General features: G+C 54.6%; 1 protein-coding gene across 2 annotated transcripts in view; it reads right to left on the bottom strand.

Annotated features, from left to right (window-relative positions):
* The window catches only part of KCNN3 (potassium calcium-activated channel subfamily N member 3), a 139829-nt gene extending 126935 nt beyond the window's left edge, over positions 1–12894 (bottom strand). Inside the window, exon 1 of one of the 2 annotated variants that reach the window (XM_054562990.1) lies at positions 11953–12894. In XM_054562990.1, the coding sequence (XP_054418965.1) occupies positions 11953–12894 (942 nt within the window). Of the gene's footprint in view, positions 1–10888; positions 10947–11952 lie in introns of those variants that run through there. The other variant, XM_054562991.1, reaches the window with a different exon arrangement.
* Between the last annotated feature and the right edge of the window lie 3644 nt (positions 12895–16538).

The raw sequence follows: 16538 nt of genomic DNA, 5'->3' as shown, positions 1-16538 counted from the left end.
TGAGCCACGCTCCTTACATTATAGTAATTAAATCCCCGCTGATAGGAGGGTTCAGGAGCGGACAGGCCTCATGCCAAGGGCTGGCCTGCAGGGAGGAGGCGGCGGGCGGGGAGGCCGGCCGGAAGGGCTGTCTCTCGGCAGTCCCCTCATAGTGAGAAAACCCCCTCGGCCACAACGCCTTTGTGCGTTCCACTCACCTCCCCCAGCCCACTCCTCCGAAACGCACCCGCTGGGCAGCAGAGCGCCGCTGCAGCCCCGCGTGCCCCAGCGTTCTTCCTGTCCACCCCTGAGTCCCAGCTGATCCCCATGACCCTCCGGTGAGTCGGCCAGTGGAGGAATTACCATCATCTCAACTTCACTTTTTCCCATTTTCCAGATGACGAAACACAGGCCCAGGAACCGCATTCCCGCACTTCTACTCTACAGCCTTTCTCTTCGCCACAGTCTTTACTGGTGCTCAACATGGGCCCAAAACTACATCGATGCTTTATATACAAGGTGTTTCATTTAATCCTCACAACTGCCCCCAAGAGAGGGTTACAATGAACACCCAAGAAAATAGAATCAAAGAGTTGAAGCAACTTGCCCAAAGCCACACAGGCAGCAAACCCAGATCTGTTGTGTTAAAGGCTGTTCTCCTAATGCCAGGCTATATTGCATGTGTGTAAGAGGCAGACGGTGCTGGGAAACAGATACAAGGGAAGATGAAAGAAGTGAAGGCGAGATGGACCTGCCAGGAACCAAGGGCAGGGAGACAGGCAGAAGAAATGGGAGACTGTCTCAGGTCTGTGGATTGAATAGAGGCCCCGTGTATGTCATTGTCTCCTATTGAACTCATCACACCTGTCATACTTGTTCAACACCTGCCTCCCCACCAGCCTGTGAGCTCCATGTCTTGTTCAGTGTTGAACCCCAGAGCCAATCAGAACACCTGGCACCTGTTGGGAAACAGAGGTGAACTGAGGTGGGGAGGAGGGGGTCCCGGGATAGACATGCAAAGGGACCAACAGAGTACAGGGGACAGTAAGGCACTAGAATTTGCATGAAACTAGACTAGGAGCAGGAGTGCCTGCCATGTAGGCCCAGGGAGATGCCTGCTGGCCAGGCCAGCAAACAGATGGTCGGGGAGCTCAATCTAGCCTTCTGGGTATGGAGTTTACAAAGTCAGGCAATGAGAAAAGTAATGATAAAAACAGCCAGCATTAACCAAGCCTTTTACCATGAGCACAGATCTGGAGACTGAGGCTCACGGAGCTCAGTTTTCCCATCTAGGTTACAGATCCCGGAAGCTTCAGAGCTAGGACAAGAACACCACGGCGTGCACCACTGACAGCTCCGCTGGGCCTTGCGAAGCCCACAGGAGCCCATCCTCAGCCCCAGGGCCCAATCCTCCCTGTCAACACACCCAGGAGGTTTTGGCTCCAAAGGGCCTAGGTCAGGAGGTGATCTGCAAAAGCATGTCTGTCACGCAGAGCACAGGGCTTTGAGGATGCTCCTGGATTCCAGCCCCAACTCTACCATTTCCGGGCTGTGAGACCCAGGGCAAGTGAAAGGGAGATTGTTGTGAGAATCAAAATGAGATGAGACGTGTGAAAGCACATAGTAGGCCCTTAATAAATGTTCATATTCTTCTCTTCCCTTATGTATCCCTCTTTTCGGTCCTGAGTGAGACTCGGTGTTGCCTTGGAACCATTTTTATGGAAAGGGAAAGAAGTTTCCATTTTATGAGAGCATCATGTTCTCCCAAGCAGCTTGGGGACAGTAGCGTTATGTACGATCTCAATCACCCGCAAGGAAACCCTCATGAATCAACCTCCAACATGGACTTATTCTTGGCTCATTTTAACTTCATTTCACTCCTGGGGGATCTTTCCATTGCTGGTCCACAGCGTGGACCCAGCCAAAATGTCCGCCCACCTGGCCCAGCACCATTACCCCCCCAGGAGCCAGGGAGTGCCAGGTCCCGCGTGGGGCAGGAGGAGCAGGGAGTCCTGGGTCCGGCTGTGGGGGCTCTCATGTGATCTCATGGCCACGGAGCTCTCAGAAGAAGCCACTGAGGCAAAGCCTGCCAAGGGCCAGCACAGACCAGAGAGCCCTAGGGTCCCGTCGGTGCCATGGTGAATCCTTGGAACCCCACTTTCCTGACAAAAAGGCCACTGTTCAAGGCCACACAGCTACGCAGTGTGCAGCCAGGATTCGAGCCCAGGTCTGTGTTGGAAGCCTGAGCTCCCTGAGGAAGAATAGGTGGAGAACAACACGTTTTGTTGAGGACAGGCCCCCATAGCTGACTTGAGTCCTCAAGGGCTCGGGCCTTTGCCTTCCCGGGATGGAGAGTGGGGCCCGCCACAGAGCCAGGGTTCAGTGGGGCTACACCTGGAATTCCTGGATTCCAGTTGCACCCGTGCCGCTTACGATGCTGAGTGGCCTTGGACAAGTCACATAACTTCTCTGGGACTTGGGGTCCCGTAAAGAGAATGGTCCCTGCCCTACCTTCCTCACAGAGGCTCAGGGTGAGCACACAGGCTCCGCCCTCCTGGGCTGGCCTACCCGATGGGCCTGTCGAGTTTGGCCGTTCCGGAAGGCATGACAGGCCGCCAGCTTCCCCCAAAGGAGGCCTCCCCTGGGTCATCCCAGCAACGTCCTCCAGCTCTGAGGCCCTCCAAAGGCAGCGTAACAACCCAGCACGCTCACGCCAAGCCCTCATCTTGGAGGAAAGCACCATCACCTGTCGGCGGCTCTGGGCACTCCCACATGAGGGAGCTATTCAGGGACTGGGTGAGCAAGCCAATCTCCTTCCCAATGGAAGCCGAAAAGAGAGAAAATGGTTAAGCCCCAATTTGTTAAATCAGAAATCTTCTGAAAAAGAAGAAAGGGCTCTGCAAAAATCCTTGCTGGTGAAACTTGCGAAGGTGAAGACAGATGCCAACTCAGCAAAGGTGCGAGAAAGAACTGCCGTTTATTGGCAGTCTGGGTTATGCCAGCCACTGGGCGGGCCCCTCGCCCAAATGTTATCACATTTAATTCTCACCAGATGGGTGAACGCCACTATCTCCATTTACAAATGGGGAAACTGAGGCTTGGAAAATTTGAGACACTGACCTTACAGCCACCCGGCATCAAGAAGCTGGGCCAGGGTTAGCCCCCAGTGCAGCCTCTTCCTCCCGCAGTTCACCCGCCTCAAGCTAAACACCGTACAACAGCTCTTGTAGACGTCGGCCGGAGGGTGCCCCGGCACTCAGGGGCAGGCACAGCCCATTCGGCCCCTGTGAGAGTGTCCTTTAGGGCAGCTTTCCCATTCATTTGACACTGAGCACCATGCCTGTCCTTTAAGAAAAATGCCCAACAAGCTGACTCTAACATAACAGATGCCAATTTGCATATTATTTCACACATCATTTGCATGTTGTTCATTTAGTGTCACCAAGGCTCTGCTCAGAATACAACTCTGGTTACCTTGCCATCAGGCCTTGTGGGGGGAAAAAAAAAAAAAGGCCTTCCATGCAAGGCCAGCCCTGATCCCCTGGCACATCCCTCCCCTACCCATAGCTCTTTGTGCCCCTTAGCACCAGGTGGGAAAGTTACCACCTGCCACAGCAGAAGGGGGAGAAAGAAGCTGGATTCACAAGCCCCTACAACCCTTTGAATTCAAGAAGGTGCACTTCTGCAAACCTTGAGGACATAAGAAAGTCCTAGCATTTCTTTTCCTCCATGGCCCATCCCGGGACCACCTCTGGTAGCCTTTCCCATTGACCCATGCTCCCAGCCTCTTTGCCTGGTCATCATGTGTCCCCTGACCGCCCTTGAGGTCTCACAGCCTCTGGCCTGCCTTCAGAGGCTTGCCCCTCCACCTGTCCCATTCCCATGTCCACACCCAAAGAGCTGTGCCAAGGCCACAGATCGCTGACTCTGAGTGTAGAATAACTGGCTCCCATGAGGTTAGAAGCCTCCAGAAGCCCAGGACAGATGGCCCCACCTTCCAGGGAACACCCCGCCTCCCTCTCAATGTGCTGACTCACCCACAGGGACCCATCCAGAAACATGGCTGGGATGCCATGCCACCCAAGGTGAGGCCATTTGATTTCATGAGAAAGAGGGCATGTTCCTCATGTGCTCGCCTCTTCCAGAGCCCCTTTTACACCACCTGTATGGAGTGGTGACCTGTGTGTTCGTGCCTCTCTATGGTCCTTGGGGTGGCTGTGGGTCAGCAGGAGCATCTTTTAAGCACTGGTCTCATAAAAGTAACAGCTGGCAGGCATCGAGGTGTCCAGCTTTGCACTAGCGCTATGCCATAGGCAGGGGCTATGATCCTCTCTGGGAAAGAGGCTTCAAATTCGGTAAACTCCCTCGGGACCCACCACTGGAATGTCACCAAGCCCGTACTCGAACGCAGAGCCCAAGCCCTTCACCATCATGGCAGGCCAGCTGTACCCAAGATCGCCTCTTAGAGAAGAACAGCATTAGGCCTGCCAGGCCTGAGGGCACAGAACTCTGAGACCCTGGCAATTACAGATATCAATTATATTAAATCACCCCTGTGCTGATTTAATATATCACAGCCACCCTGGGCGTGAGTGTTTCACTCTCTGTTCAGAACCTCCCGGGATAAGACCAGCCCCAACAACTTTCCCAGGCTCCTCTTCCCTCTCATCCTGCCCTGTGCGCACCACATGCCAGGAACGACCCAGCTCCATTCCCTCCCCACTCTGCCCCCTGCCCCAGCGCCCAACGTTCTCGTAGCCAGTAAGGCCCCCTGCCCGTGGCCCTCCCAGCTTGGTCTGCCTCATCCTTCAGGGCCACCCTGCCTCCTGCAGGGAGCCTCCCCAGTGCTCCAAATTATCGACTCCTCCCTCAGTGCTTCCAACACTATACCAGAAACCACAGCCCGGCCTGAGTGGATGGTTCCCAGGCGCAGGCCTGACTCCCCTTGAGAACGCAAATTTGACGACTACAGCTACTATCTCTGCAACGGAGCACGACAAACACATGCTCAGTGGAGTCAGAAAGCTCTGGAGCAAGAAAAGAGATCAGCATCAGAGTCCGGCCTCATTTTTAAGCTCAAGAATCAAAGGTCCAGAGAGGCGAAGGGACTTGACAAAGGCCCTCAACAAGTCAGAAGCAAGAGGTAGAAGCACCTCCTCAGAGTTTCCTTCAAAGCAGAGACAGGCTTTTCTTTAACAGTAACTGCTGGTGACAAAGCTAAACAGAGCCTCACACCAGGGAAGTGGGAAACTGGGACTCAAGGATGAGAAGAAAACTCTAGAACCAGGGATGGAGAAGCCCTTGGAGACTCCCTTACTCAAATCCCAGCAGAGGTCCATGGTGGGAGTTAGAACAGAAAGACAAGCCCTGTACTGGACATTTGAGCTCTGGTTCTAGAACTCTCTCCTGAGGCAGGCACCTGGAGTAAGTGGCTCAACCCCTTTGTGGCACAGTTTCCTCATCTGTGAAATGCTGCCGACTCTCCTGACTCCCAGGGTCATGGTGGGGCCCTGAGGAACAACAGCATGCAGGTACCTTGTGGGATGTAAGTGTTGAGCTGGAGAAGAAGAGGCCCCAGAGCTGTGTGCAGAAGTGTCCCACTCGGTCTGGGGTCCGCTGGCTCGCCAGGGGCGGGGCTGGGGGGAGCCGGCACTAGTCCAGGCCTTTGGAGGACGGGCTCTTGTTCTCTCTGTAGTGCCGACGCCTGTCCCCTTCCAGTGTGGCCAGCACCATGCTGGGGCGGACAGTGTCACTAGACCTCCAGGTGGGGAGGCATCCTGAGCGCTGACCAGAGCCTGTCCACAGTCTCAACCTGGACCCAGGTTGTCCCCAGAGCCACCCCTTGCCCTGGCCACCCCCTGGGACACTGTCTTTTCTGGGTGCCTGCACTGGCCTCTCCCATCCTCCATCAAGCCCTATCTCTTGGTAAAGTTCCTTGTGTCCTAACATTTCACATCACTGGTCTCCGGCCCATAAACCTTGATTTGTCTCTTTTAAGAATGATAAGCAACTTATCCAGCGGCAGCAGACGAGGAAAAAGGCCTAAACTTGGGAGTCAGATGAGCCTGGGTTCTTATCCCAGAGCAGTCACCCACGAGCAGTATCAGCTTGACCCAGCGACTCTATCTCCAAAGGAGGCCTTGACCACCACCTACTTCCAGAACTCTCCAGTGTAAAGCTCATCCAGGGCTTCACAAATGGCCCCCACCTTCCCTCTCCTGCAGCCTGTATGGGCCGACGCAGAGCAGTCCCTGCCCCCACCCCTCCTCCCTGCCTTGCTCAGCGGAGCTCCTGGGGGTGGAGCGACAGGGTGGCGGAGGGGCACCTGAAAACCCATGAGCCTCCTCCGGACTTTCCTCAACAGAAAAAAAAGGCACAAGAATTTTCCTCCCCACAGCTCCTGAGAACAGCATGGTCTTAGAATTCTCCACCCTCATTATTTAAAGAGAAATAGGTGGCTTTCTTCTTTTTCTCTCTCTCCCTTTGGGGTTTTGAAAGAAAGAAGAAAAACAGCTACGAATGAACACGTTGGTCTGCCTGCCACTGAGTTGAGTAAACCGGGATTTCATCAATACACAGCCGCCCCCTCACAACCCCTTCTCTCTCATTCTCTTGCGCTCTCTCTCTCTCTCTCTCACTCATTTTCTCCTCCCAATGTGCTTTACAAATAACTGCAACAAAACCAAAGCTTTCTGTTCTGATTTTACATTTCCGTCCAGGCCTCAGCTTCACTACAGAGGTTACTCAAATCTCCTTTCATTTTGTTTTTCTTCACCTTATGTGATTTAGAGCAGGTCTTTGGACCGGGCCCTCACAAGAAGGCTCATCGAGGGAACTACAAGCCATGGCCAGCTTCCTAATTAGCCTGCACAGCAGATAAATGGCCCGGCGGCGGTGCCAGAGCCCGAGCAGGCGGGCGGCACTGCCTGTGGGGAAGGGAAGTCCGGGTGCGTCATGGAGTCTTTCCCTAGGACAGTCATAAATAGTGTGGTGACACGCAAGGGAGAAGCGTATATAGAAGTTCGCTGTCCCCTCCGTGGGTCACAAATGGTTGGCTCATTGCAGACTGGCCACAAGGTTATAAACAAAGTTGCCACCACCCTGGGTAGGAGAAGGGCCTCGTTTTCACCTTCCCAGAGCCACACTTGCCCTCCCTGGGCCAAGACCCTCAGTGTGACCTGTGAAGATAAAATGTACGTCTGGGGGCCCTTGGCGCCTGGCTCTCAGGCTCCTGCCTGTAGCCAACGGCTTATGAAGAGTCTCCTGCCTTCTGCCACCCTGTCCCGTGGGCCGCCCCATAGAGGGGTCCATGAATAGGGTCTGCCCTTCCTGAACTTTCCCAGCATGCCTGACACCCAGGCACCAGTGCCCAGAGGGGCCTCCTCCCAAACATCAGGACATCACCGACAGCCACCCACCCACCCAACGTGGGCTCCTGGGTCTGGCAGGAGGTGAGGCCAGTCACCCAGCTAAGCTCCGCAGACGAGGAAAAAGGCCTAAACTTGGGAGTCAGATGAGCCTGGGTTCTTATCCCAGAGCAGTCACCCACTAGCAGTATCAGCTCCGCCTTTCTGCAGACAAGGCCTCCCTGAGCGGGAGGACAGGGATCAAAGGAGCTGGGCCCAGGCTGGACGCTGGGATGGACTCACTGACCTCTATGGGTTGGCCCTAAGGGACCTCACTCCTCTTTGAAGAGTGAACGGCCAGGGGCCATGCTCCCTGGGCATGCAGAGAAGCCAGTCCTTTCCAGGGCAGCTCCCCGGAAGGTGGTCTGAAAATAGAAGAGCAACTAGAGATGAGAAAGGAGGTCCCACAGAGGATACACAGGACAGCCAGGTAAGACTGTCACACCTGCTCCTCTGCCCACGGCCCGGGTGACCCCAGCAAAGGCCAGGCAGGAGGAGTGGGCAGAGCAGAGAGGCAAGGAGTTCGTGGAGCAGGCGGGGGCCTGGCGCAGAGCAGGGCAGAGAGCCCACTCTGCCTGGAAGTGAAACTCAGATGGATTGTGAGGCCAGGAATGGAAAAGCAGTTCGAGATTGTGTGAAAGTGGAAACAGAAAGCTACCTGCTGCCCCAGCATTTCCCAGCCTCCTCTGAGATGACTCCACACCCTGAGGTCCCTGAGGAACAAGGTCCACCCCTGACTGGCCAGCTTGGCAGATGGAAGAGAGGTACCAGCTCAGCAACCAGCGGGCTGGCGGGGTGGGGGCCTGGAGTCCGCAGCCAGGGGAGGACAAGGAGACGCTCTCCCAGTCCGCTCGAGAGGACATAGCAGGCAGCGTGCGGCAACAGAGTGGGTGTGCCTCGAACCGGCTCTGGGAGAAAATAAAGAATGCCAAAAAGGACCCCGAAATCCTCACTGCCCTACTCCTACCTAGCACTGATGTGGCAGAGAATGTCTCTTAGATTTATCAACAGGCTTCCCAAACCTGGCCATGCCATGATGTCTAGCCCTCAGAGCAAACTCGCCTACTAGAAACAAAAACAAGTCTGGAGCCCTCATTCAGTTCAGGGAACCACCAGGAGCCTGTTCGGGCCGTGCCTGGCGCTTCCGTGAAGCGCGGCCTCACGGCCCCGGGTACGAGAACGAACAGCTCTCCCGTTACCTGAGCCCCGCCTTAGCTCGGCACCCTTCCCGTGTCACCACCTACGGCTTGTGAAGGGGAAGCCAGGACGGCTCTGCCCCGATTTCTTACCTCCTCTCGCTGACTTCCTTTTGCATTAACTTTGAATATGCTCAGGGACATGTTGTGTTCCTCTCAAGAGAGCCAGCCAGGCCTCATGGTGAATTCCTCCTCAGCAATATATATCAGTCAGAAACAGGCCAACAGGAAGGCCACAGCTCCACGGGGAGAGCAGAGGACTTCAGAAGCAGCAGCAGCTCAGGCACAAGGTTAGTAGTCTTCAGTCACTTGGCAGGGGGAAAGTGTGTCCCTCTCCGCAGGGGCCTTCGAGTGGGAACTGCCACCATCAGTGCAGAATTACCCAACCTGACTCGGTGCCTGAGGTTACCCTGTCCATCCTCCCGCTTCCAGACACAGAAAGTTCTCCAGCAAAAAGAAACCATCATCCACCCCCCACCCCCACCCCAGGTCTGCTGACAACTCTGGGTTCTCCCAGTCGGTGGTTCTTCGTTCCCACCCAAACCCCCTTGTCACAGTAGGATCAGCTTTCTCCACAAAGCCAGGGACAGGCAATTACCTTCCCTACAACAGACCCCTGCGGAGAGATGGTTTCCAGTGAGAAGACCTAGCGCCTCCTCACAACTTCTCCTTCCAAGATACAATTTCTCATTCCATCGACAAGTCCTAGTTCCCAGTCTGTTCAGGCCCCAGCTAATTCTGGAGCCAGAGTTAAATAACAGGAAAAAGACATTTCTTTTTCTCTCATCAGCATCATCATCACGAATAACAACAGGCCCCGTTTATTAGTCTAACTCACTTCTCCCCACTTGACAGCCAGGGAAACAGGCCCACAGAAGCTGCATGGCTTGTCCCAGATCACACAACTGGGAGCAGCAGGGCTAGAATTCAAACTTCAGCCTGATTCTTTAAAATGATCCCATTTGCCTCCAGGAGAAGAGAGCACTCGCTACCTCACTCCCTCCTGGGTCCACAGGGCCTGGCACAGAAGATGCCCAGAAAGTGTTTGTTTCATAACGACTCAGTGTGTGGCTGGACAGACAGAAAGACTAGTGAGCGGGCGAGCAGGTTAAAGTGAGCCCTGCTGATCACAACCAGCACCAATGCCAAGGTGCACAGGAAGTGCCTGTCTCACCGGCTGAGGCACGCAGGACCTTCCCAGTCGCTGCCCCCCGCCGCCTGAGCTGCCACCAGCCAGAGGGTCAGTGATTTAAAAACAGGTGACACCTGGCCGCTTGGATCGTTTCATCCTTCCTTCACACAGGAGTCTGCTTCCTCCAACTCTGGGGAAGGCCCTCTCCCTGAGCGCTGCAGCGGCATGGCGCTGCTCCTGGCTCTTTCCTGCCCAGCAGCAACCCCCCTCCCCATCATTGCATTAAGACAAATGTGCACGGACCAATTGCACTGGGAGCTGTCTCTAGGAAGAGCGCTGACCATGGGGGTCACTGGAAGAGGAGGTGCTGTCTTACCCCTTCCCCTCACACCCAGCACTTGGGCCATCATCAGCTCCCCAGCAAGAGCCCCTGTGCTCAGGGTGGCTGCCAAGCCTGCCGAGGGTGGCAGCCCCTCTCCCCGAGTGCCCAGAGGGAGAGGCGGTTCTGAGAAGGCAGCGAGCAGAAGGACCTGCAGGCTCAGAGGCTCATTACTGGGAATGACTAAGTGAGCTGTGATTCCAGGGGAAACCCCACTCGCTTCTGCACGCTGAGGGGTTCAAATCCTTGAGCTATTTAGATGGAGGCTGCTTCTAGGAGCTGCTCAGCTGGGCAGCCCCCCTCTGAGCAGCCAGGTTCCCAGGGGAAACCCTCCACCTGGAAGTCTTGGCACTGGCTAAGAGGTCATCTGACAGGTCTGCCCCAGCCGCTTCCAGAACGACCAAGTCTGCCCATCCCCTGTTAGAACTCAAGGCTGGGAACGGGGGAAATCCGATCAGCACCTCCTAGGTTTTAGCGGCTGCATTTCAACAAGGAATGTGACAGTCTCGCAGCAGCTGTGCCCAGCCTGAAACAAGCTCTATTTGAAACCTCCAACAGCTGAACCCCTCCCAGCTACCGGCAGCCAGCCCAGCCACCCCCTGCCCCAAATGACAAATAAGTGAGAAATGCAAGCAACGAGCAAGCACACATACACACACATGCACTCACACGTGCACACATACACACACCAACAAATTGGGGGTGAGGGGTAGTTGTGAGAAATCCACTTGTCCCACGACTCCCCAGGTCTGCAAGCCTTGGAGCCCACAGCAGGCAGAGCACAGCAGAAACCCACCTTCCTCAATCCCCACTGCCTCGGAGGGCAGGATTTCCAAGTCCCCTCTGGGAGGGAACCCCGTCCTCGGTTTTGAGCTGGACTGAGACTGGAGCAGTGGGCCAGCTCCCCTGCTAAAGCGGGTGCTGCCGGTCTCCATTGGCGCGCTCACACACTCGCGCACACACACACTCAGCCTTATTTATCCCGAGAGAAGGAGCTGGGGTGGGAGGGGAGAACCGGGACCGAGCCCAGCAGCGGGCTCTCGGGAAGCCCAGGAAGCCTTGTCATCCCATCTGAAGAAGAGGCCCTACCCCCGCCCCCAGGCTGGTGCCAAGGCGGCGCCCATCTGCTCTGCCTGGGGAACACCTGTAGCCATTTTTATCAGGGGATGTTTATGAGGCAGCAGCAGGTTTATTCTGAGTCCTCCTTCCTGAGGGACAGGACTGCTGATTTCCTCCACCTATATTTTTACCCCAGGCCCCAGGAGACTCAGGTCACTGGTGGTTTATGATTTTGCCCTAAGTCTCTCAAAGATAAGGAGGGAAGCAGAAACTTGGGAAGAGAGGGAGCAGACAGAGAGAGGAGACTGGCATGGAATCCCCACCCCCCACCCAGACATTTATTTCTTTTTTATCCTCAGGAAAATGGAGTGGAGCAAGGAGGGGAGGAGAGGAGGGGAAGTCACAGGAACTGGCAAGCACATCAAGGCAGAGAGAGTGTAATTAATTGGTGCGTTAAGCTTCTGGGTTATGCTTTAGTATGGGTGAGCCAGGAGGAAAAATTATTTCTCAGAAGGGATTCTTTAATCCTCCCTAACACGGAGTCTGCAAAGGAGACACAGTGTATGGGGATGTCCCCACCAAGAAAGCAAGGAATGAATTCTCCCAGGATTAAGAAGGAAAACCATGGGAAGTTAGAGTGTTCAATATAATTGAGCAACCGCCTCTTCCCCCACCACCACCTCTCTCCCCAATCTCTCTCTCTCTCTCTCTCTCTCTCTCTCTCGCTCTCGCTCTCTCTTTCTCTCTCTCTACCTGTATATTCCTTTTGTTTAAGGTATAAAGAGAAACCGCAACCCCTACCTTTGAGTACAAACCCCAAGAGAGCTCGGTCTCTATCACCATAACAACAATTCCAAACATCCCAAAAATCAGAGCATAGTCACTCAGTCGCTTTCTCTTTTCAAACAGGGCCCTCCTGTGTCCCAGCTTATAGCCAATGTTTTGGTTTTTCCGCTTGTTGGCTTTGGGGAAGGTGGTGCTGCTGGGGGTGGTGCCGGCATGCTGGTGGTTGTGGGTGGCATTGGGGTGATGGAGCAGGGTCTGGTGGGCATGGTTGTCCTCCCGGGAGGAGATGACGATTTCGGGGGGGTTGCCAGGGCTGAAGAGCTGGAGGGGCTGGCCCTCAGGCTCAGCCTCGATGAGGTTCCTCCGGGAGGCGCTGAGGCGGCTGAGGGGCTTCATGACCCCACCACTGTACTTGCAGGAGCTCATGGCGATCTCTGTGAAAGGGTTGCTGTCCCGCCGGTGCACCAGGGGGCTGGCCTGCCTGTGCCGGCTGCCTCCACCAGGCCCACTTGTGGCTGTGGAACTTGGAGAGTGGCCAAGCAAGTGGTCATTGAGATTGAGCTGGCTGCCTTGCCTGGAGGAAGGGTGGAGGATGGCGGTGGAGTTGGACAAAGGGGGGGCCCTGAAAGCAGTGGGAGAGGAGTGCAGCAGGCCAGGGTGGACAGGCTGGCTCTGGAGTTGGGCGAGCTGAGACAAGGGATGCAGTGGCTGCTGCTGCTGCTGCTGCTGCTGCTGCTGCTGCTGCTGCTGTTGCTGCTGCTGCTGCTGCTGCTGCTGCTGCTGCTGAGGCTGAGGCTGCAACGGGGGTCCTGGGGGCTGCTGGGGGGCTGCTGGTGGTGCGGGCAGCGGTGGTGGCGGCTGCTGCTGCTGCTCATCCCCGGAGGATGGACAGGGGCACTTGGGGTCTTCATCCAGGTCCCCCACCCCCGAGTCATGGAAGTGCCCAGAAGTGTCCATCTTGGGGCCTGGCTGGATTCCCTGCAGTGCAACCCCCAACCCCAAAGCCACCCTTGCTCCAGAGATGTCCTCAAAGAGAGCCAGGCATCCAAGCTCCCCACCAGAGTGTCTTGGTTCCAGTCCTCTCTCTGTGGCTTGCTCCGGCTCCCTGGGGCTGCTTGGAGTCCAGACGCTTCCAGTCAAGAATGCATTGTACTGGGCAGGAAGGGAGGGTAGGAGGGGAGCTTGGAGAAAGCAGAGGGGAGAAAGAACTGTCTCAGGAGGTGGTCCTCTAGGAGCATGCGAGGCCAGGCTCAGCTTCACTCCTCGCTGGCTCAATAGCTTTGCTCTCCTCCTCCTGCCACTGTTATATTGTAAGCCCAGCCCACTTATTAGCAGCAGGTCTCATTGGCTTGGCTTAACTCTCCCACCACCTCCTAACTCCGCCCTCCTTATAGGCTCCTCCCCGGAGGAGGGGCCTGCCGCTCTCAGCTTCCAGCCCCGCGGCCGCAGAGGGAAGACTGGGAACTGTAGTTTTCGCTCCCCCCATGGGAGCTAAGCAACTGCCCCCTTCCCCCGACAGGTAGAAAGCCGGAGCCCACGACTATAAGCGATGTACGCGGCACACGAGCGGTGGCGAAGAGGAGCAGAGGGCCTCCTAAGGGCTTCCTGATGCGAGGCAGGAAGCGGGAAGACAGTTATTAATGGCCAAGGTCTACGATAGGTTGTTTTCACACATATTATCCAGTTAACATCCTCCAAACACCCAAGAAGGCGGGCATTATGTTCCTGTTTTACAAACTGATGCTCAGAGATGTTGAGTAACAACTACAAGGTAATAGAAGCAGAGGGGATCCACCTCCTCTTGACTCCAGGTGGATAAGCTCACCCACTGAAACCGTGCAGCATGTGTATGGAGGCTTCTCTGTTATTTCTAACCCTTGCATCAACCCTATGAAAATGTCATCATTTTCCTTTTACTGATGAAAACTGTAAAAAAAAAAAAAAAAAGAAGAAAGAAAGAAAGAAAGAAAGAATAGAAGTCACTTGAGCACAGGTAAGTAATTTAGCGGATATCACCCAGCTTGTAAGTAAGGGTGCTAGGACGTGAACCCAGGTCAGTCTGACCCCACACCTCCTATATCACCTTCCAGGATGCCTTCCCACTACGATGCTTAGCACAAAGTGGTTGCTCTATAAATGTTGCTCAAACGATGGGTGGGAAAGAGCCAGAGAGAAGCTGTATGGGAGGAGCCAGCCTCCCCAGGACAGGATGTGTGAAGTGGACCATGGTTCCAGCTGGGCATGGAGTCACCAGAGGGTCTGACAGGAAGACGGAAGACCCCCATGGTCACTCCCTACCTGATCTGTCCTATGGGGCTTTGAGAGTCAGAGTTGGGAACAGCTGCTGGCTTCCCAGGTTCAGAACCATCATCAAGTATTTATTAAGCTCCCACTGTGTGCAAAGGGGTTCGAAGGAGATGGGACTAAGAGCTGAATTCATTTCCGTTTCTATCTGCAGCAGCCCTGCTTCCCCATCTCCCCTTGGCCTCTGTCCAGCTGCTCCTGGATAGGAGAGGAGAAGCCATGAGCATGCGCAAACACATGCAGGTGCACGCAGGTGCATATGTGTGCACACACTGGCCCAAAAATGTGCATTTGCCCACACACATGGACATGCACATACACATGCCCAGGAATGCACACACTCAGTGAGTTTCTAAAACAGCTCTCCTGAATAGTGACCAGCAAGCGGCCAGATCAGGAAGGGGCAGAGCTCCCATCAAATCAGCCCATACTACTCTCTGTATATCAGTTTCACCTCTTTAATGCCCTCTCAGCCCTGATGATTGAGAGGAAAATATCACCTGTAATATAAGCACAACCCCAGAAACCTGAATAAATTATAATTAGTCACACATAATAACCTGTTCTTTAATCCTCACCTGAGGATACGTTTATTGATTTTAATTTTTTTGAGATTTTATTTATTTATTTATAAAGAAGGGAAGGGAAGGAGAAAGAGAGGGAGAGAAACATCAATATGTGGTTGCATCTTGCACGCCACCTGCTGGGGACCTGGCCTGCAACCCAGGCATGTGCCCTACACTGGGAAGCAAACCAGCGACCCCTTGGTTCACAGGCTGGCACTCAATCCACTGAGCCACACCAGCCAGGGCTGTTTATTGACTTTAGAGAGACAGGAAGGGAGAGAGAGAAACATCACTGTGAGACAGAAGCATTGATGCAGGCCCTCCAGTACCCCCCCACCACACACACCCCCTCCAGCATGCCCTGCCCTTCCTCCCCTTCCCTTCAGTCTTCTTGGTTTCCCTCCCTCCATTTCCAAACAGAGTCACCTGTTTGGTTCAGTGCTCCAATCGCATACTTAGGCTTCATTATTTCCTAATAAATTATCATTACTATGTTGTTAGTAGCAGACATGTGTTGTTAGTACTGGTTCTGAGTGCCAGTAAACATCTGGCTGCGGCAGGCTCCAGGCCTGGACACCCCCGTGCCCCGCCACCATAACCACCTTCTGCCTCCTCCGGCCTTGCCGGGCCAGCCTCTACCTCCAGTTCTTCTGGCTGTGCCAGCTGGATCCCAATGGGGGATGTTGGAGTCAGTCCTGCTATCATGGATAGGGATGAAAAACAGCTGGGGGCAGGAAGAGAGGAACCAAATTATGCCAGAGCCAAAGGTCAACTAGAGACTCATCTGGACATGGGCTGGAACTGGGCTGCTAATGGCACTAAGCAGCTCATGCTTAGAGTCAGTCAGTCAGTCATGGTTAGAGCTTGGGCTCTATAGTCAGATTGCCCAAGCCGGAGCCCCTGTCTTCCACACGATGGTTGTGTGACCACAGGCAGAATCCTCAGCTTCCCACTGTATGAAATGGGAGCAGTAGGGCCCCTACCTGGAGGAGTTTGGGAGGATTAGATGCAAGTCAGCATGAGTGGGCTCTCCCACAGGCCCACACATGATGGCCTCCAAGCCTTCAGTGGTGTGCTGGAGCTGGCTGGTACTGTCTCATAGAAGCCAACTGTGCGTATCTCTCCCAAATCCCACATCCACTGGTATCACATTGATAGCTTGAAGTCAGTGATGGTGGGAGTGTTTATGCCACAGGAATTGGCAAACACTTCACAGCAGGGTTGACCATCTTTGGTGAGCTGGTTGTTAAACACTTGCTGGCTGTTATACGTTTGTTCACCAGCACACCTCTGCCCCTTATCCCATATTGTGATATAGTATATGAGCACTTCACCCTCCTCTAACCATTGTCCAAGCACTTCCTCTCCTCCCTCCCTCTTACCAGCACAAGCTTTGCCACTTGCTTACTGCGTGACCTTGGGCGAATTGCTTAACCTCCTTAGCTCCAATGAGGTAGCACTGATCAAGTGCTTTGTCACTGGAAAGTACCTAATGGACTAGTAAGCCAACTGGAAGCTGCTCAGCCACAGGGCCTGCTCATAGCAGGTTTTCCATCCTGCCCCCCAGACACACTGCTCTCAAGCCTCTGCCCACCATTGCTGAAGGTCCAATCCTCCCTGTTGGGAAGCCTCCGATGCTCCCCTTGGCCCACAGCAAAAACCATGTCTTCAAAATCACCCATGAGTTGAAGTCATCACCCATTTTATAGGGGAGAAACGGAGGCATTAGAC

Source organism: Pteronotus mesoamericanus, unplaced genomic scaffold, assembly GCF_021234165.1.
Source record: "Pteronotus mesoamericanus isolate MK-2021 breed Mesoamerican mustached bat unplaced genomic scaffold, CSHL_Meso_final scaffold_705, whole genome shotgun sequence".
NCBI lineage: Eukaryota > Metazoa > Chordata > Mammalia > Chiroptera > Mormoopidae > Pteronotus > Pteronotus mesoamericanus.
The sequence above is the reverse complement of the archived record's forward strand: the minus strand, read 5'-3'. Positions and strand labels throughout refer to the sequence as shown.